Source organism: Xiphophorus hellerii, chromosome 11, assembly GCF_003331165.1.
Source record: "Xiphophorus hellerii strain 12219 chromosome 11, Xiphophorus_hellerii-4.1, whole genome shotgun sequence".
Classification (NCBI taxonomy): Eukaryota; Metazoa; Chordata; class Actinopteri; order Cyprinodontiformes; family Poeciliidae; genus Xiphophorus; species Xiphophorus hellerii.
Window position 1 is genome coordinate 10850518 of NC_045682.1, and position 20237 is coordinate 10870754.

At 38.2% G+C, this 20237-nt stretch overlaps 2 protein-coding genes across 6 annotated transcripts in view; one reads left to right on the top strand and one right to left on the bottom strand.

The window, feature by feature from the left end:
• Positions 1-6350: 6350 nt before the first annotated feature.
• slc22a6l (solute carrier family 22 member 6, like) lies at positions 6351-12920 on the top strand. The gene is made up of 11 exons (XM_032575983.1): positions 6351-6714; positions 6859-7249; positions 7364-7467; positions 7608-7762; positions 8085-8253; positions 8360-8483; positions 8566-8681; positions 8766-8980; positions 9574-9682; positions 12131-12334; positions 12454-12920. The coding sequence occupies exons 2-11, from the start codon at positions 6863-6865 to the stop codon at positions 12545-12547; spliced, it is 1677 nt and encodes a 558-aa protein (XP_032431874.1). The 5' UTR covers positions 6351-6714; positions 6859-6862; the 3' UTR covers positions 12548-12920.
• Positions 12921-15195: 2275 nt separating this feature from the next.
• The window catches only part of nrg2a (neuregulin 2a), a 96480-nt gene continuing 91438 nt past the window's right edge, over positions 15196-20237 (bottom strand). For all 5 annotated transcript variants that reach the window (XM_032575977.1, XM_032575976.1, XM_032575978.1 and 2 more), the window contains one exon: positions 15196-19068. In XM_032575977.1, coding sequence (XP_032431868.1) covers positions 18414-19068 — 655 coding nt within the window. In that variant the 3' untranslated portion in view covers positions 15196-18413. The remainder of the gene's footprint in view (positions 19069-20237) is intronic.

The following is a 20237-nucleotide window of genomic DNA, read 5'->3' on the forward strand; positions in this document are numbered from 1 at the left end:
GGCCTTTATGTAATTGGTGATCCTGCACTTAGCTTTGAAAAATTAGCATAATCACAGACAACGTGCATGTAAATTTAAAATGAAATGATTATTAGCTTCAGTCTCTTTACACCACGAGCATGCTCTTCAACATATCGGTGATAAGCGCATGTAAACACCATGACTATCTCTTCCACATTTCAGAAAATGAAGAGAGGGTCTCTGACCTCAGAGCCCATGCAGGTGCAGGGGAGGTAGATGGGCCGAAGGTAACAAAGCGGCCAATGGTAGCTCATGAACTTAAGAGTACAGTTAGAGATTTTGCAGCTTAAATGGTACACCAAAATCAGTAGTGTTTGCCTGCTATATTCTGCAGATTGTGAGAAAGGTCCTGTATTAAGTAAGGTCAGGATGAGCTGTACCTACCTGAACAAATTTGCTGGCGTCATCTAAATTAATTTATGTTTGGGCAAGGAAAGATAACTTTTTTCACATAGGGCCATGTTGTTTGAATTGCTTTTGTTGCCTAAAAATGTAATCCTCGTTTGAAAACTGCTTTTAGTGCTTCCTTTGATAACATTTGTTTGATGATTTGAAACATTCACTCTTGCAAAAAAGCAAAGTAAGAGGGTCAATTCTTTTTCCACAGAACTGCAGACTTTACATTTTAACAGGCACATCCCTTCATTAACGTCAATGGATATGACAGGTATTTCCATAAATGTATCACAAAATACGCTCGTTTACGCCCTAGTAAAACCATATCAGCTGCTGGGAAAATAAATATGGTACCTGCCAAAACAGTCAAGATGTGAATGAGTTCAGGATGGATTGTTTTGGACAAAACTCCAACATCCAACATGGGATGGCATTGCAAAAATAAATAAAGAAAAGGACAATATGTCCAGTTAAATAGGTCAACACAAAAACAGGGATATTGGTGTCTGATAAGGCTGTTGCCCCACAGCAAACCTCTGTGTCAACATTAGCACGAGACCCAGTTTACCAGGAGACAGGACTTTGGCACTTTTGCTTGTGAGGGCAGCACTCCAGCGGAGGGATGCAGCCAGAAGCAGTTAATCTTAATACGAGCTGTTATCACAGGCTCTTCCTGATAACATTTGCTCCAGTGCAACGGGTGTACTCATATAGTTAAATAAAAATCCACGAATCACAACATCAGCATAAAAAAGAACCTCTGCTACGATAAACCGGCTCCTCTCTCCAGTCCGATAGGATGTGTGACCTGTTAGAGCAGTTATTGATCTTTTTTTTATTTTAAGTTTAACAAGGAGGTAATGACCTGGACTACAAACTGAGTGTTGAATTTAAATGGCCCGAATTTGCCAGCATGTGCTGAACAACATTTAGATTTAGAGAAGAACCCCTTTCTTTGCAACCCCAACTAGAGGTCTTTTATCTGCTAGAACATTATATCATGCTCAGATCTATTTACTTCTATTCAAACAAAGTCCAGTGCACTCCATTATCTTCTGAAGTTACCTTATCACAAAACAGAGTCAGAGGGATGTTCATTTTCCAGCAGAAGAGCAACCCTAAACATGCAGCCAGAGCAACAATAGACTGGTTTTTATACAGACTAGACCTGCAACCAACTGAGATTCACTGTTGATAGACACTTTCCATCCAATTTGACTAAATTTGAACTATTTCAGTGTCTTGATATTTAAAGTTACTGGGGACATATTGGGAAACATTTGCAGCTGTGAGTTCAGCAAACAGCATAAAGAATACTACACTTTCGACATTTTTACCTCATAATAAATACGTGGAAGTTTGAGGTTGCAATGTGACAACAGGTGAAAAAGTTTAAAGGTTAGACATACTTTTGTGTGGCAGTGCGCTCTAAATTAAAAAATGTACATGTAACTGAAAAACAGCTAATAAATAAAACCTCTGTAATATGTGGGTTCAAAATGTGTCATGAAAAAAAGAAAAGGAAAACTTATCCAGGCTTTTTAATCTCTGCCAAATCAAAACTCGTGTACAGTAAATAGCTTTTGTATCTGTGATATGCTTACACCATTAAAAGTGAATAATAGGTGACATTTTTGGAGTTTGGCTGTGACCCGATGGCAAACACAAGCATTTGAAATGCTGAGTATGTCATCAGTCACAACCTGCAGAGTTAAACCCTCTTTTTTTAAATCACTAAAGAACAGAAACTTTTCTCAGTAATTGTCAGAGAAAGAACCGCGTACAAAGAATCAATAAAATTCAAGGTACCGTAATCAAATATTATTATTATTATAATATAATATTCAACTGTGACACTTGATTTTGCAAAGATTTTTAGAATTCATGGATAAATAAGAAGTAAATGAGGTTGAGGAAGCTGCTGTAGCAAATGGTGACGCAAGATTTGAAAGAAGTGAACATTAACATTGAGAGGCCCTGTTGTGCCAGGTGACGGCAACAATGTCAACAAGTAGATAGGACATCTAAGGAAGCAAAAAAACAAACCAAGTGAGTAGTGAATGCCTGGAAGCAATGTGGACAAATCCATGAAAGAAGCTGAATATTAGCCTGCTGCAGATGCTAAATTTTGACAACCACTTTTTGTCGAAGCAACACACGCTGGAGCAGCTAAGATCTACGGTGCTCTCAAAAACCATTAACCAACAAGTGATTAACCAACCATTAACCAACCAAAACACTCAGACCTCACTCAGTAGATAGTTGTCAATCTATTGGTTACATGGAGACCTCTTGGACGAGTCATTGATGAGCTTTTGGAGTAACTTTGGTATGCAGACCACTTCTGAAAATGTTTGCCGCCGTTCCATATTTTCTCTATTTGTGGATAATGACTCTCACTGTGGTGCACTGGAGTCTCAAAGTTTTAGAAATGTTTTTGTGACCATTTCCAAGCTGATAAATGTCAGTATCAATGACTATGACATAGTGTTTCTTTGAGCCTGCTATGTTGTCAGTGATTTCTTGATTTCCCTCGAATGGGTGTCATGCATGAAAGTCTCTTCAGTCTTCCACAAATTGTTGTTAAATACAATTCATTCATGATTTAATTTGAGAATAAATGACCATTTAAAAATGATTTTCACTTCACTCCTTTTAGCTGCTATTCAGCTTTGTTTGATGAATTGGAATATTTAAATTTGACAAACAAAAGAAAACCAGAATGAGGGGATCACATTTTCACAGCCCTATTGCCAGTGAAGAAGAGGATATTTTTATATACATCTGACACCAATAAAAAAAAAGTTGTGTTATTTCCTAACCATGTCGGAGCTTGACTTTAAATGGATGATTCACACATTTCTATTCAACAAGCTTTGCTTGCACAGTGACAAAAGATCAGGGTTGTGTGTTTAATCTTGAAAAAAACCCATTAACAGACTTGATGAGAGGATAAAAGGAAACATGTGTTATGTCACATTTATAAATTTTGGCTTCTATAGTCTGGTTTTAGAATTGCAGTAAACTGTAAGATAACTTGTTGCTTTTGGGCTTATCTTTGAGTTCAAGGATCAAGCACAAATCCCACGCTTCAGATAACAGTAGATATATAACGAATTTAAACAGGATTTTCACTTACGTCTTGTTCCCTTGTAAAACATAACTTTACCTAGTAAAGTTATGATCTGTGGGTCTGTAAAAATGCTCCTCTCGAGGAGTCACTGGCTGTAATTGCCTCACTTTGTAGCTCTGTGTTTGTGGAGAGATATTATGCCTTGTGACAGAGTTTCCTGAGGTGTAAATGAAATGCTTGAGACTCGCTTTGATCAATATATGACAGAGACAGAAAACAGTCTCTTGTTTAAAAAAAATAAATGTGTCTCGCTCAATAAGTCAGTCTTTCAATCCAAGAAACAAGTCTGCTCGCCCCCGTCGCCTTCTTCAACAGAGTCAGACTCTTGTGATATAAGAAGGACTAATAACTTTAGAGGAGAATGTTCAGTAAATAAGTTCACACCAACAAATATCCCAGCTAGTTTAACTGGCCGCTGTATTTGTAAAAGTATACTTATCTGTTTTTACAAATAGACGTCTTTTTCTATTTGGTCTAGTTTGTTAAAACACTGCACTTCAATTACAAACCACAAACATGATGCTTGCTGGGGAAACTTTAGTTGCCATCAACTCATTATGTTTTCACCATGATGTGGAGAAAATAAACAGGAATTTTCATATCTACAGGTAAACTTGAGGTACTTGAATTGCTAGCAAGGCTGGAGTCTTACTGATTTCTCGTGATTTGTTTAAGCCAAATGCTGGGTTCTTGCAGTTGCGACAAAGGTTGCATAACTTTAACCAATAATTGAGTCAAAAATTGTGACTTGGTTTGTTTTATCCTTAAGAGGGGTTTCATGATTATTCTCAGCCAGCCATTTTTAACTAAACAGTGATGAGATCAGACTTCACTTGGACGTTGGGATCACCATTGCCAGGAGGCACCCTGGAAGAAATAAGTGGGTATAGAAAATATTTTAACCCAAAGACTTCCTGTATGGGAATCCAGGTTACCGGTTGATTTTTTATTTTATTTTATTTTTTTCCAAGAAGAGCAAAAAATTTACGATAAGATTGTATTTGTGTTGGCTCATCATTACAAAGAAGACAGAAGTTTCTGGTTGCACGGTGACAAAATGTGAGCAGGTTCTTGGGTTCTGAGTACTTTGGCAATGGGAAAGCGTTTTCTGAACTGGTCTTATGCAACACAGTGACATGTAAAGTGGACCTAATGGAACAGCCCAGCTCAACTCAAGCCAAATGATCCCACAAATCTTCCTCTGCAGTTGATTCTCTGGTGTTCATGCTTTAAAATTTTTTTTTACATTTGTTTATTGTTATTATTACTATTATTTTGATCTGAGAAGCTTTGTTGCTTTCTGCCTCGCTATAACATCACAGAAACATTGCCTGCTCACCTCTAGGATCAGATAAATAATTTGCATATTCTACCGCGTCTGGTTAGACATTCAACCTTGAACATAGAAAGCTGCCAAAATGTTGACACATCTTGTGTAAGACATTAAGACTGTATTCAAAGTTTTCTCCAGAGTTTTATGTTATAATTTATGGATGATTTCTCTGTTCATTTTTGTTTCTGTTTCAGGCCTTTGTTCTTTGAATAATGTGAGATTAAGGAAAAGAACAAAATAACAGATGAAAGCGGGACATTTAATATCTCCTATCTCTTCTGCTTGTGTTTCTTTTCTTATGGATATATTCATTAAAGAATATCTCAAGTATGTGAAATGGAAAAGAGGGGGCTCTTACAACCAATTTTTTATTTGTAAAACAGAAACAAAAGTAAAGATATTTCTGTGTTCATTTTTATTAAAAAAAAAAGTTTCTCCCCAAATACGTATCAAATCTACATGTTTTTTCACTGAGCCATAGTATTTATACTGAGAATGAATCTCAGTATAAATACTGAGATTGCATACTGTCACATTATTAAAGGGGCTGAACATAAATACCAGCTGCATTATTCAGATTTTTATTTATTTGATAAACCGTGAAGAAAAAATTCCCATCCGCAGTTATGCAACACAAAGTGTTGCTTTTTTCACAACCCATCCCAAAAAGACATATTAAAGTTTTCCCAAGGGTAAAAAGTTATTTTTACAAAGCACCGCATGATATGGTTTTACGTTGATTCCAGTTTTAAATACATCGATATACAAGAAATATGCTGAAGAAGGAATAATCTAGCAGCTCAAGTCGGTCTCTGAGTCAGACAGCTGAAAAAACTCAGATTTTCTTGTTTAGCCCCGGTGCACCTGCAGCTTCATTCGCTCCGACGTCTCATGCTGACTATTACATAAGAGAAAACATTCCTCAAAACTAATCAGCAGGAATCTAACAAAGCTAAAGTAGCTAATATTTCAGTTACAATCGGATCAAACCTTGAAAATACAATTATTGGATTTTTTATATGTTATTTTCAGTTGTTTTCTCCTATATTATTTAGTTTGCAAAGCAAAGCGCAGTAACTTATTTACAGTGTTATAACACAAGGTGCTAGAGAGAAGGAGAAAAGGTTCACAGTGTTAAAGGGCATTTCAATTGTTGAATATTGATCAACGTCTTTTGCAACTTACGCCAATGACTCACTCATTGTTCCCTCACTTATTACCTCTTTTCTTGTTGTTTATCTTTAATCCTGCTAACTTCTTGGTGCTGTAATCAGAAACATCAGCAAAAAATAGTAAAGAAAAACATTTCTTGCTTGATCTCATGTATGCACGTGTGCCTCTCTCTCGTTTTCTCTCTTTCACACACACACACACACGCACACCCACGCACACCCACCCACGCACACCCACACACACACACACACACACCCGCGCACACACCCCGTCATTCATATTAAGTAACCACTAAAGCGCACTGAGTCTCTCAGTGCAAAGAGGGACAAGAGCTGAGGTTCGACTGATGCTGGAGTTCTTTCAAATCTTTCAACAAGACCTGTGAAGAAAGGACTCTGTTCTTTTACCTCTGTGCTCAAACATAAAGCTGCTAATTCCTAAGGTTGAGAAGAAGTAGAGGAATTTCAGAGCCGCTTATGGATTTAAATATGGTGCAGTGACAAAGCTAGTTTTTTCTCTGTGGTGCCCTTTTTTCCCCACATTTTCAGGACTTATATGGGGATTTTAGGTTAAACTTAGTTAGTTTTTGTGCATTAAGCATTTTTTTTTATTATTGCTTTAGGAATTTTTCTTTACAAAGCAAAGCGTGATCAATCAGGTAAGTTTGTTACATTTCTTATCAACAGCAACACTTTGATGGCACAGATGGTTACAGAGTGCTTGCTTTTTTTTTTATTCATCTAATGTAAGTTTGTTAATGCAGCAGAACCTGAATTTTAATATCAATATTGTGGTTGTGCAGAAGGATGGCCTTTGCAGACCTCCTCGAACAGGTTGGCAGCACGGGTCGCTTCCAGGTCCTCCATGTGATGCTCCTCTGCACACCCGTCCTGATGATGGCCAGTCACAACCTGCTGCAGAACTTTGTGGCCATGGTGCCGCCTCATCACTGCAGCACACATTCCAACATGTCTCGGACCCAGCTGAGCCCGGAGGAGATTCTGCAGATCACAGTACCACTGAATGAAGCAGGGAAACCACAGAGTTGCCAGCGATACGCTGCTCCACAGTGGCACCTCCTGGCTAAGAATGGTAGTTCCTCTACAGAGAGGGATTATGGTGTCGTCCTGGAGGGATGTGTTGATGGATGGTCCTACAACATGACGGATATGACCTCCACTATCATATCTGATGTAGGGCTGCGTTCTTCAGACTTTATTGCTATCATGGGGGTTTTAATCAAGCCAGAGATGATTGTAGGAGACACTTACATGTTTGTTTTTTGATGTATATGTTCTTTTCTTCAGTGGCATTTGGTGTGTGACCTGCGCTCCTTAAAGCAAATGGGCCAAACCATTTATATGGGCGGTGTGCTTGTGGGGGCTCTTGTCTTCGGAGGCCTTTCAGACAGGTATCCTCCAAATTTTTTATCCATAGTTCCAACTCCATCTGATGCTAATTGCAAACATGTTCAAAATCAGTAAAATAGTCTTTTCCTTTAATGTGCCTTTAAAAAAGAAAAATTTTCCAAACATCACTCTTCTCTCCTAGATATGGCCGCCGCATCCTCCTGCTGATCTCTAACCTGCTCATGGCGGTTTCAGGAACGTGTGCTGCTTTCTCCCCTTCCTTTTCCCTCTTCTGTCTGTTCCGGTTTGGCTGTGGCATGGCTCTGTCCGGCCTGGGACTCAACACCTTCTCACTCAGTAATTAAGCTTTCAGTCAAAAACATAAAAACAACAAGAATTCGTTTGCTCAAGGGATAAAATGTAGCCTAAACTATAACTCATCAGACAAACTGTGGAAGGCAATAACAATAATAACCAAGATGTTATTTTTTTATTATCATTATTGATGCTGATTTTATTTTTGAATGGCTATCTTTAACTAACATAAACTGAAATAAAACTGCAGCATATCTGTCTGTCTCTTCACCCGCCTCTTTCTATATTCTCTATTATAATCTATGACTTTTTATGGACGTTTGTCTGGAACTCAAATGTTTTTCTTTGATTCTTTCACGTGAAGTTGTGGAGTGGATCCCGACTCGTGTGCGGACATTCACAGGGACAGCAACCGGCTACTGCTACACTGTGGGGCAGATGCTTCTGCCAGCCGCTGCCTACGTCATCACGGACTGGAGGTGGTTGACCCTGACTGTGTCGTTGCCCTTCTATGTGTTCTTCCTTATTGCATGGTAAGATGGTGAATACAAAGATGCGAGTGGATGGACTGGTCAAATGTTGGGAGGGTCTGTAAATGGCAAAAACCATCTAAGAAAATAAACAAATGTATATTCTCAGGTGGTTTCATGAATCGTCAAGATGGCTGGCGATAAACAATAAAACTGAACAGGCTGTCAAGATGCTTAAAAGTGTGGCCAGGTTTAATGGCCGCCATGAAGAAGGGGAAAAGATTAATGTAAAAGTATGGCAATGTCATTTTCATAGAATTGTGTTTTTATTCATAAAAGGGACGTGCACTGAAAGTATGTCTTCTTTATCCGTAGATGCTGCAAGAATCTATGAAAAAAGAACTGTCCTGCTCCCAGGGGACCCACTCTGCCCTTGATCTGTTCCGCACGCCCAAAATGCGCATCATGACTTTCTGCCTCAGTGCCACCTGGTAGACATCCTGATTTTTCTATGAAAAGACACAAACAAAACCCATCTTTAAATAATCGGCAGTAAAGGACACTCTCTCTCTCAGGTTATCAACCAGCTTTGCATACTACGGCCTTGCTATGGACCTCCAGAAATTTGGGGTGAACATCTACTTGATACAAGTGATCTTTGGAGCGGTCGACATCCCCGCTAAAGTTGTCATTACCGTGTGTATGAGTTTCATTGGACGCCGGCCGTCACAATGCGGCGCTCTCATCTTGGCTGGAGTCACAATTCTGATCAACATACTGGTACCTTATGGTAAATATGGAACGCATTTCTTATCCTGGTATTATATTATTGAACTTTTTTTTAGATTTTACGTTACAACCAGAAAAGTGTTTCTTGAGACAATAATTGAGAGACCAACACAAAACAGTGCATAATTTTGAATTGGATGAAAAAACAATGTACCACCTTTTTTTTTTCCAAGTGAAAACCTAAAAATTGTTGCATGTGTATATTTTTACTCAAACTGTGACAGCAACTGACTGACTTTAGAAGTGGCTTAATTAGTGGATAGAGTATCTGTGTGTAATTAAATCTCAATGTAAATCCAGTTGCTCGGGTAAGATCTCCCAAGCGTTTTGGAGAACATCAATGAAAACCATGCAGTAAATAATTAGAAATCTCATATTGCGCTTGAGCCTGAATATACCAGTTCTACTGTAAAACATGGTGGTGGCAGTATCATGGTGTGAGAAGGCATAAAAGACACTAAAACTCCTGAAAATAATTTTATTGTAATTGATTTTTTTTTTTTTTTGCATGCTTCATAATAAACCAAACATACAGTTATCTACTGAAATGGGAAAAGTTATTATACATTTAGTAATGTGTCTTTTTTTCTTTAGACAAACAGACTGTGCGAACCTGTCTGGCAGTGGTGGGCAAAGGCTGTCTGGCTGCATCCTTCAGCTGCTGCTACCTTTACTCTGGAGAACTTTACCCGACTATCATCCGGTATGTTTTAAAAACAGAAATTGAATTTATTGAATCTGATTCCTCCTGACGAAAATCAGAGTTCCTCCATTTTATGACGTGAGTGTAATTCTGGACTAGACAGGTGTTTCTGACAAAAATAGAACTTGTGACTTTGTTGAGCTCACAAACGTCTTGACAAAAAAACCCCGTCAAAATTAAAACTTGATTAAATTAAAGCATGATTAAAGACACAAAAGTGATAATTGATACAAATAAAAATAAAAAAAGGATATGTTTGTATGCTTAACAATTTCAGGAGAAAGAAAGTAATGAAAATATAAAAACAAATGAAGCTTAAAGTTGATAAGGTTTGTGATGTAGTAGTGAAAATACACTGAATTATGTTTGCTTTTCTGTTTATTTACGGGCACAAGTGTTCAGTGATACAGGTCAGAGGGTGGAGGTTTGCAGATTAACAGTGTTACACAGAGTTCAATTCAATCCAAACTTGGACTAAACAGTGAGGGATTGAGTTAAATAAGTGACCATTTTCTCACATGTGACCAAAAGTATCCGTGCGCCGCAAATCTTTCAGATTCCACTGTGTTACAACAAGTTTCAATGTATTTTACTCTGATTTTATGTGTCAGAAAACAGAATGAAAGAGGAAGGAAAGTGGTGCATGGTGTTAAAAGAGCGTCGTAAATCCAAAGAAGTATTGTGGCTCTACAAATCTTTGCAGTGCCACATTTTGTGGTATTTACAGCTGCAACTATTTTGGGGTCTGTCTCTATCAACTGTGCACAACTACAGACTGAAACTGTTAATGATTCTTTCTTGCAAAGCAGCTCAAGCTCAGTAAGATTCGATGAAAGGCATCTAACAAGTGCAAACGGGTAAATTCAAATGCAAGCCAGACTTGTTAGTTTTTATTAGAACAAACAATTGGGCCTGTTATGAAACAGTATGAATGCAGTGATTCATAAGACTATTTTTATTCATCTCAATGAGATGTTCCGAACGAGCAAACAATCAAGGAAAACAAAAACACGATTTACAATAACCATGAAGCTGAGAGCTTTGTGAACATTACCTGAGAAACATTTACAGACATATAAGAGCTAAATACACTACCAGGAATTTGGGCCAAAAAAAACAAAAACAACAACAACAAAAAAAAACAAACAGCATTCAAGGAGTTTGAAAAGGTTTTGACAAAAAAAGAAGAACGATCTAAGAGTTTCAGGTTGACCTTGGGAAGTCTCCAGGTGACCTTTGGCCAGGATAAATACTCTTGAGTTTCAAACAAGTTCTGCAAACAGATGTTGGTGATGAATGCCAATGACTGCAGGCTAATATATCCTCTTGTTTGCGCTTATTGTGGACTGCCAATGTGTCAGATGAGATTTACACAGCATTTGTTTTTTTTTCTGGGATATAAAGTTTGTAACATCACATGGTTTTTGTTCACTCATTTATTACGAAATCTTCTTTTTTTTTCTCACAAAAGATTTCCATTCATATTTAAAAGAAGCTAAAGCAAATCCAGGTTTGTTGAAGGATTTGACTCTGAGTTATTTGGTTAAATGCACACAGTGTTTGTGCAGTGTCTTTCAAAAGTATTAATACTCCTTGGATAAATTACTGTCATGTTCTAGCCACAAAGCTGGATGTATTTTATTGAGATTTTATGGGACAGACAAAGAGAAAGTAAGGCATAATTGTGAAGTGGAAAAATATGTGTGGTTTGATTTTTTTTTTTTTTTTCAAAGATCTGTTGTAGGTATTTGTATTCAGGTCATTCATTGATCCAAATCTTTTGATTGCAGCTGTGAATGTTTGCTTAGCGTTGTCCTGCCAGAAGGTGAACCTCTGTCCCCCGTTTGTTTAACCCTCAATTATTTTTTTTTTCAGTATTCCAATATATTTAATTCAATCCAGCAGGAGATGGTGTGTCAGCGGGCATGTGTGGTGTTAGTTTTCCTCCACATAACATTTTGTATTATTTATTTTTTTTAGTATGTTTTTTTGGGGGGGCGTTCATAGTGCCATTGTTCCAAGATTAGCTCTGAATCAACTAGTTCTCCCTCATTAGCTGTAGATGTTACAGTGAACCCCTTAGCTGCTTAATACTGTCAATTCCTGGCCTCTAAAGTGCCAGGGACTCTATCTTGAGCTAAATGTCAAAGATTTCCCCCTTCTGATTTTGTTACATTTTTAAAATCGTCCTCTCTGCCAAATTTTTATAGTGGAACTGTGTGAACACTGCAAAAATACAAAATTGATTCAATATTCAAATTTAGTTTAATCATATTAAACTACAGTAATTCATTCATGCACTTCTGGAGCCCCTACTATCTTCCTTTAAGAATGTCCTCTGACAAAAATGTCAATTAAAGCCTGTAATATAATTTAATTTCTAACTGCACAGCAACTAGACCACGGATTCTGCTTTTATTGTATCATTTTGACTTTTTCCACATTCAGTCAAAGTGGCATGGGTTGGGTGTCCATGATGGCTCGCGTGGGGGCTATGGTGGCCCCAATGGTTCAGCTCACTGGGGACTACATACCTTGGCTGCCAGGTTTAATCTACGGAGGAGCTCCAATTCTCTCAGGGTTTGCTGCAGTTTTTCTTCCAGAGACACTGGGCACACATCTCCCTGACACAATACAGGATGTGGAGGACAGGTAAGATCAACATGCAAAGTTGAAAATTAAAACAGCAAAAGGCTCAGTGTTGCAAAAACACTTTGAAATGCAGAGAAAGGATAGTTTATTCAGTTTTTCCTTCTCTGTTCTGATCTCAGGGGTTCTGGAAAAAGCTCCAAGTGTCCAACGCCAACAAAGGAAACGATGATCTTGCAGGACGCTAAAGTGGATCTCCTCAAACAGGCTGCCTGAAATCCCTGCATATAAACCTGGTGAATGTGCAGACACATAAATAAAAATGGCGTTTGTACGGTTTGTTTTCTTCATAGCTGCATATTTGATTTTCACAGTTTATTTTGTGTTGTTTTATCCCGAAAAATGGAGAGAGAGTGTTATTTAAAAAAGGTCAGTAAAATAATCTGAAGGCATCAGAAAATCAGATCTGCAGTATGTTTGTTGGTGAAACAGTAGCTTTGAGAAATTCAGGACTTCTTTGCAACAATCATGTCTATAACCCAAATCTCTGAGTAGAATGAATTCAAGGCTGACTATATGTTTATTGGTGCTTTTGTAAATTTGTTTTGCTTTGTATGTACCACTTTGTATTTTTCAATAAAAGTGAACACATACTCCACTTCTGAGTTTGGCTTTATTGTTTTTAACTCAAATATTACTAGAGTGGGAGCTGTCAAAGTTTAATTTAGTCATATTTAACCTAACTGGAACAACTATGGAAATGATGAAAAGCAGAAGAAACCAAAGAATGCAAAAGTAAATAACATCATCTTTGCTAATTCAACTTTCAGCTGATGAACCTTGAAAGTATACCATCACTGTTTCTGAATACTATTTATGTTCGCAAGGCATTTTCCCAAGGCTAATAATTTAATTTAAAAAAAATCATAATCTTGAAACAGAGCGCTCTTTTAAACATAAAAATGTCCACGTTTTGTCACATTACAGCTACATGAAATGTATTTTAATGGAATTTTATGTGAAAAAATAAGTTAAATGGAAGGTAAATGATACATATTATAAGAATGCAACCACCCAGATTACATACTGAGTAGAAACTCCTTTTGCTGCAATTACCTGAATAATTACCACTGCAAGTCCTTCAAAACTCTTCCTGTGTTGGTCTGTCACAGTCTCAATTAATTTATTGAGCACTTAGTGGATTCAAGGGATGAAAAGCTCAAGGAGTATCAATGGACTCCTTGTTTACCCTTCAGTAATTTTTATTCGAGAGACAGTCAATTTAAATGGTTTTTCTATGTGGGATCATATCTTTCTGGTGTGTTTTTTTTGTTATTTTTCATCCCATGTTGAGAAAATGACTGCATGCAAGTTATTATCGCAATAGTACACATGTTTGTATCATTTCAAATCAATTAAGTCCTGGAAATACAAAATGTGTCATTCATGCCCTAAATTTCCAAATATCGTTTTATGTTGACCCATTACATCCTAAATAGGGCCAACACATTTATCAATATGTAAAAGAAATCAAATGAAAATAAATAAGCAAAAATTCAGAAATTTAAAAAGAATATACTAATAAGTGCATTGCATAATGTAGAATCATTTGTTTATATACTATAATACTAAAGGACCAAAAACCCAAATGTCTCTGCATACAGAAGGCCAGTTGTTCTCTTGAGCCTGTTTGCTTTGTCTCCATCTAGTGGACCTTTTGTAGTATTGCATAATGGATAAAAAAAACCAATCCATTATGTGCTAAAAACAGCTAAAGGCTTAAGTGACATCAATATTGGTAAATTAGAGAGTACAATGCTAAAGACAGCAATTTATGTCTGATTATTTATTAAAGAGCCCAAAGACACATTCTTCACCTCTTAAAAATCAATTTATGGTATTTGGCTCTTTTTTTTGTGCATCTGAGACTGTAACCCTTTTACTATAATTTATAAAGCCCCAACCGCCACATTAAACAGATTTCCTTTCACCCTGAGATTTTATGTGCGCACCCCTGAGAGGCGCAACAACATGCACAAAGAGAGTTCAGCCTCCGGGCTGAGATCCAAAAGAAAGGAAAATGCTCTTCAGAAATAAACGCAACATAAAATGATATGAATAAAGATTTATTTTTCATATGAACAGGTGGATTCATTTTTCACTTTATTTTACAATCTATGACAGTCTCGCATTTTTAACTTATTTTTTTTCTAGCATATTTTAGGAATGACATGAGGGAGGGGTAAGGATTCCTTTTTATTGCTGAATGTGAAATGAAATGCACATTCACTGACTGGAAAATAATTGTCTGCTGCTTTATTTTTCTTCCTTATTTATTTATTTTTTTCAGTATCCATGCACCCATCTAACCTTGATCACAAAGACATGCAGAGGAGAGGTGTTCAAACATTTCAAGCGAGGGGCGGGGTCAGGTGTATGTTTGTGTGTGTGCGTGTGTAGGCGTGTATAGGCGTGGATGGGTGGGGGATTGTAAAATAAAAAAAAAAGAAGAGACTGGCAGGACATGCCTGGTACCGTATCAACTGTGTGAGAGGATTGGTAAAGTGAAGAGGGCGTCACATTTGAACTAGAGGTGTGGAGTCGTCTCTCATCTCATTCAGACATACAAAATTCGACCCCGGTGAGAAACCTGATGAAATATCTGGAAGATGTGATGGAGGTGTGACCAGAAATCGCCGTCTATCACAATACCTCTGTGCATTTTCCAAATTGCAGATACATTTTTCTGACAGTTGTGGGTCAATATTCATGGGACAATTGAGTATTCAGTTTCTCTTAAAAAGAAAAAAAGGACCAGCTGTGACATGTGATCATTGGCTTAATTTCTTACCATGTCCCTTTAAAGTAGAGATGCACCGATAAGAGATTTGTGACCGTTTTCTGATTAGATTTTTTTTTTTTTTCGTTATCTGTCTTCAGCATGGCGTTGACATCCTATTGAGAGGTTCACTCTTTTAATCCAAAACAAAATCAGATGGAGTGCCCTTTTAAAGCTGAACTTAGCATCTTATGTTAGGAGTTAGCGTGATCAGTGCTCTTAGCATTAGTAGATGTGAACACCAGTCTCTGTGTGTATTCCCAAGACAATGTAAACCATTACCTTAAGATTCTGAAATCCGGAGAATATTTTCTGTAGTGTGTTTGGCAGTCCTGGTATCTACAGGAATCAACTCCAAATCATTTTGCTTCTTTGCTAATGTAGCAAAACATTGTTTTGTCAGCTCCTCACTAAGCAAAGTAGCTATTGGCTTAACAATCTAATTTATGCAATTGGAGAAGTGTGTATATTTGTAACAGCCATTCTAAAAGGCAAAGGGCATTTTGGGAAAGCAAAAAGTGGGTAAAACACTGTTTTGTATTCCAAATAAACTTTCTTCACAAGTCACAATTTTAGATCTTTATCTGGACGTGACAAAAATGAGCTAAAATACATTCTCAAACTTTATTTATATTTGTTTAGATTTTTTTAAATCCATGTAGAAGTTAAAAAAATGACAACATTACAGCCATTACTGTCTGGAGATAAATGGGATGAAGTTCTCTTATTCTTGTCTACAGCTGGGACACACTGCTGAGAGAGGACTGGGTGACCTTTGAATGTTTTGGAACGAGGGCATACAAAGCACAGAAAACCTATAGAAGCTTTCATGTTCGAGTCTGAAAAGATGTCAAATAACACACCAAAATTCCCAAGATTTGTCTTTAAATAATAAATATTCTAATAGTCACCAATTGATGTCCTCTGCCTGGCGGCTCTTTCCTATAACTAATGAAAAGGGGAAAACACTATGTAAAGTGCAAAAGTACAAGTTGGTGATGAGGGAGCAAAATCCCCAGCATCTGGATAATACTTGCTCTTTAATTTTGCAGCATGAAAAAACAAATCAACAATGAAAAATAGTTTCAGTTTATATCATTTCTTACATCTACATACGTCCTTAGACTTCCTTTTCAAACTCCTCACCGACAATGAAAACAGGTAGAACTATTTTACTCTCTACATGTGTTTGATGAATGGATCAAATAGTGAAGGGGATTGGGGCGGTTGAGGTCAAGGTCTCCCCGTTATGTCCTCTCACTCATCGAGCAAGTCAGTCATAGCATCAGCTGACTGGTAAAAGCTGGTCTCTGGTTACAGATGGTCTATGTGCCGAGGTAAGTAGCATATTTAAGGCGAAACCTTCACCACGCACATCATGTCATATAGCATGGGACATGCTAAAGACCAACAAGAAAGATCACTGGATTTCCTGCAAGTGCTGTTTAGCCTGAAAAAAGAATAAAACTGAAAAGAGCTGAAATGTTTAAAAGAATAGACTAATACTCTATTGACCCCACTCATCTCCATGTGTCGCCTCCTTTGGGTTTGCAAAGTCAGTTTGAGTATTTGATTGAACAGTCTCCAGACAAGTTGAGTTTGATTCTTGGCACATCTCTACTTTAAACGAGGGTGATATTACTTACTATATGAGCACCTTGGTAAAACGATCATTTACAGATTAAATTCAAAATGATAAAACGTGTCAAACAGACAAAGCAGTACACAGCACTACTAGACGAGACAATATTTGGGAGTGTATGTGTGATGTGGAGTGGTCTAATTAAATCCTGTGTCACAGACACAGTTGTTCTGTGAGCAAGTGAAGGATGGATCAAAGCAGTGGATAGATGTCTGCATAATGGCTTTAAAAAAATAACTCAGGTAGGTACCCATTGTTTTCATTCTGCTCCACAGGCATGACAGAGTTTTTTTTTTTTGCGCACACAACACACTACAGTCACCTCTTAGAAAATGATGTAGTCAAACAGCAAAATGTAAAGTTTGCATATTTTTGCATTGTATGATCCTCCGTAGTTTTCACAGCTAATTCCCTACATTGTTTTTACTCTCCTTCAGCAGAGCTGCTTCTTTGCGTGGGACTGGTAGACTGGTAGCGTGTTTATCTCCAGGTCCTCAACTTCCGAGAACCATCGTCTTAGGTAGGCCTTACTCAAGGGGTGAGAGGAGGTGAAAGTGGGTGTGTGGGGTGGAGCGGGGTATGTGGAAATCCTGAGACACTGTGTGGCCTTTAAAACAAGCCACAGAAACAGAATGGATACAGAATGATAATGAGATGTGGGAGGAGGAGTCGTTTTGAGTGAAAACAGATTATATCTTTTGATTTGGTCTCCTACGTCGGTATGCCCACTCCGTGCCCATCAGCTAAGCGTTTGTTGGCCTCGTACAAGGATGTTTTAAAAAGGACAGAATAGGGGAAGACTTGGGGCCAGACAGTTATAAATACATCATTAAGAAATGACCTGCATAATACAACTCGGCCTTACCTGTCCACCTACACAAAGGGAGGGAGAGGGGAAGAGGAGAAGGGGTCAGTGGCAGCTCTCCTGAGATCCACACATTTAATCTCACAACATGATATTCTCCTAACATTCACGAAAGCATGCAAGCAACGTTACACTCACACAGATTCATTTGTACCTGCACTCAACCAAACATCACTATCTTCTTTCTTCGTCTCTCAGGGCACATACGTCAGAAATGTTCTACATTGTATTTATCAGGCGTTCTGTTATATCCCCGAACCACCAAACCCTACAGGACGAATCATATTAATGTAAACACACACTTTATGTTGAAGTGGTTTATATTGCGTGACATGGAAGGGGTTATGCTCCAGTGGGGACAGACTTCTCAAAGAATGCCTTTTTTTTTTGGAAAGAAAGTGAGACAGGAAAAAAAAAAAAAAAATCAGACAGAACAAAAGAACATAAATGTGTATAAAAAATGAGGCGTCCATATAAGAAAGGCTACAAAAACCTCCACTGGCCCTCTGGCATCGGCAAACAGCAAAAGGCACCACAATATTACTCTATTTTTTTTTTTTTTTTTTTAACGTTGTGAAAAAACTGGCACATCTTTTTTATGCTGTAAATCAAAATGTACATATAAATAGAGTTTTCCCTATAAAAAATTCTTTGCTGTTAACTAGTAGACAACTTTTGCTAAAATGAAAATAAATATTTCATTTGTTTAGAATATCTGTCAGTTATATAAAATAAAAATATTTCTTATAGATGCAGGTCTATACTATATTGATTTTTGTTGGTTCATCGTCACTCTTTAATGGGGCGTACTGTCCGGTTTGGAGCGCGACTGTGTGAGTCTTGTATGCATGTTGCCACGCCCGCTGTGCCACCCTGATGAGTGAGAAGTCCGAGTGTCCACCGGCCTGTAGATGGTAGAGGGCTCGGCGTTCATGTTCTGCATACTGAGAAAGGGAGTGCTCTCACCGTCCTCCTCTGACTCGCTTTCTGTTAGGCAGCTTCGAGATCCATAGTCCCGAGATGCCTCGTATCCACGCGGGGCCACGTGGCCGTTCAGTCTGGATCTCTTCCAGCGCCGGCTACCAGTTTCACTGGACCCACTTGTCTTTGGTTGCTCCCGAGAGGAGAGGTACTCCTGGGTAGTCTCATAGTCTTCTTCCTCGGCCAGCCGGTAGGGGCTGGAGGGCAGGCTGCCCCTGCTGTTCTTTAGGTAGGTGCGGCGCTGCTGCCGGTAGGGCTCCTGGCACTGGGCGTCATGTAGGGGCACCTGGTAGCGGCGCAGCAGCGGCTGGTCATCCTCTGGAGGATAGGGGTTGTGGACAGCAGGAGGAAGCGACATGGCGTGGCTGGCATTGGGGGATGTTATCTGAAAGGTAGGCACCTGGGGGGGCAACGAGTAATGGAAATCCACCGGGGACAGGCGGGCTGGTGTTGTCAGGGCTGACACGTACCTGTTTGAAAAACAGAGAGAAATTTACAGGTGATTGGAGCAGGACAAAGAGCAGAGCAGAGAAGGAGGAGCGTACAGCATTTTGATGACTGAACACAAATCACGCCCTTATTGTCAGGTTGAGCAGAAACTAGAACAGTGAGTGGGAGGTACTTTTCCACAGAGTTTCTGTGTACATCAACAAGTTAGGATGCATGGTGGGCATTGATCTACTTCCTTCTGCGGAATGTCTTTCATTAAGTATCTGTTAAATTACGTTTTACAACTGATTCAAGACAAAACATGTCATTGTTGGCTGATTTATTTTCTCTTTTGCTGCTCAAGCTGGCTCAACTTTTGCTGATGATGAAATAGTCTTCATTGGAAACGATCCTGCTCAGGCTCTAAACAGCTCCCCAATGAGTTTGGTTTTCTGGACCGCTGTTGTTTTGCTAACATTTGGATCCAATAATACACATATATTATATTGATCTGCAAGGGATACAAATAAAAATCCATGTCTACAATCATTTTCGTAGCATCCAAAAAACAGAATCTCCAGCATTTATCATCTCCCTTGTTAACAGATTGTGACAACATTTGCATCTTCTTTGCATTCAAATGGCTATAGCCATCAATAAAAAACATGCATATTCTTAAAGTGGAACAATTTTGGAATCAGTCACAAATTTTTCCTTTAACTTGATAAAAAGATTTAAAGTGTAATGAGGCCGGTGTAATGTAGCCAACTAACAGTCTGTGGAGAAGAGAAGGACTTGTATCATTCTATGCTCCATACAAACAAAACAAAAACTTCTTCTCATTCTGGCACTTTCTCTAGGATCCCATTAAACAGAGTTTAAGTCACAGTAACATATACACATTATCCTCCTCCTTTCCCGTCAGTCCTAGATGATTTACTTTACTTCGTAGCTCTGATTCCATTTTAATGATTTACATGACTGTTCCATATTGTTTCCATTTATTTGTGTGTTCTTGCACTTTTCCTTTTAACAGCCTCTTGGCTAAGTCAGGCTTTCTGATTAGAACTGATTCTCAAACATTTTACCTGGTAATATAAAGACAAAAGAACAAACATATTGTTTGAAAGTCTTAAGTTTTTAAAACTTTGATATACCTTAAAAGTGCAAGTCCCAATATATGGAAAGAGTTGAAATAGATACACTGATG

Bases quoted from the DNA above. Each gene is read 5' to 3' on its own strand.
- slc22a6l (XM_032575983.1), top strand. From the start codon at position 6,863: ATGGCCTTTGCAGACCTCCTCGAACAGGTTGGCAGCACGGGTCGCTTC. The intron at 7,763-8,084 runs GTAATTAAGCTT...TTTCACGTGAAG, and splicing joins ACTCAACACCTTCTCACTCA to TTGTGGAGTGGATCCCGACT. The intron at 8,254-8,359 runs GTAAGATGGTGA...GTATATTCTCAG, and splicing joins GTGTTCTTCCTTATTGCATG to GTGGTTTCATGAATCGTCAA.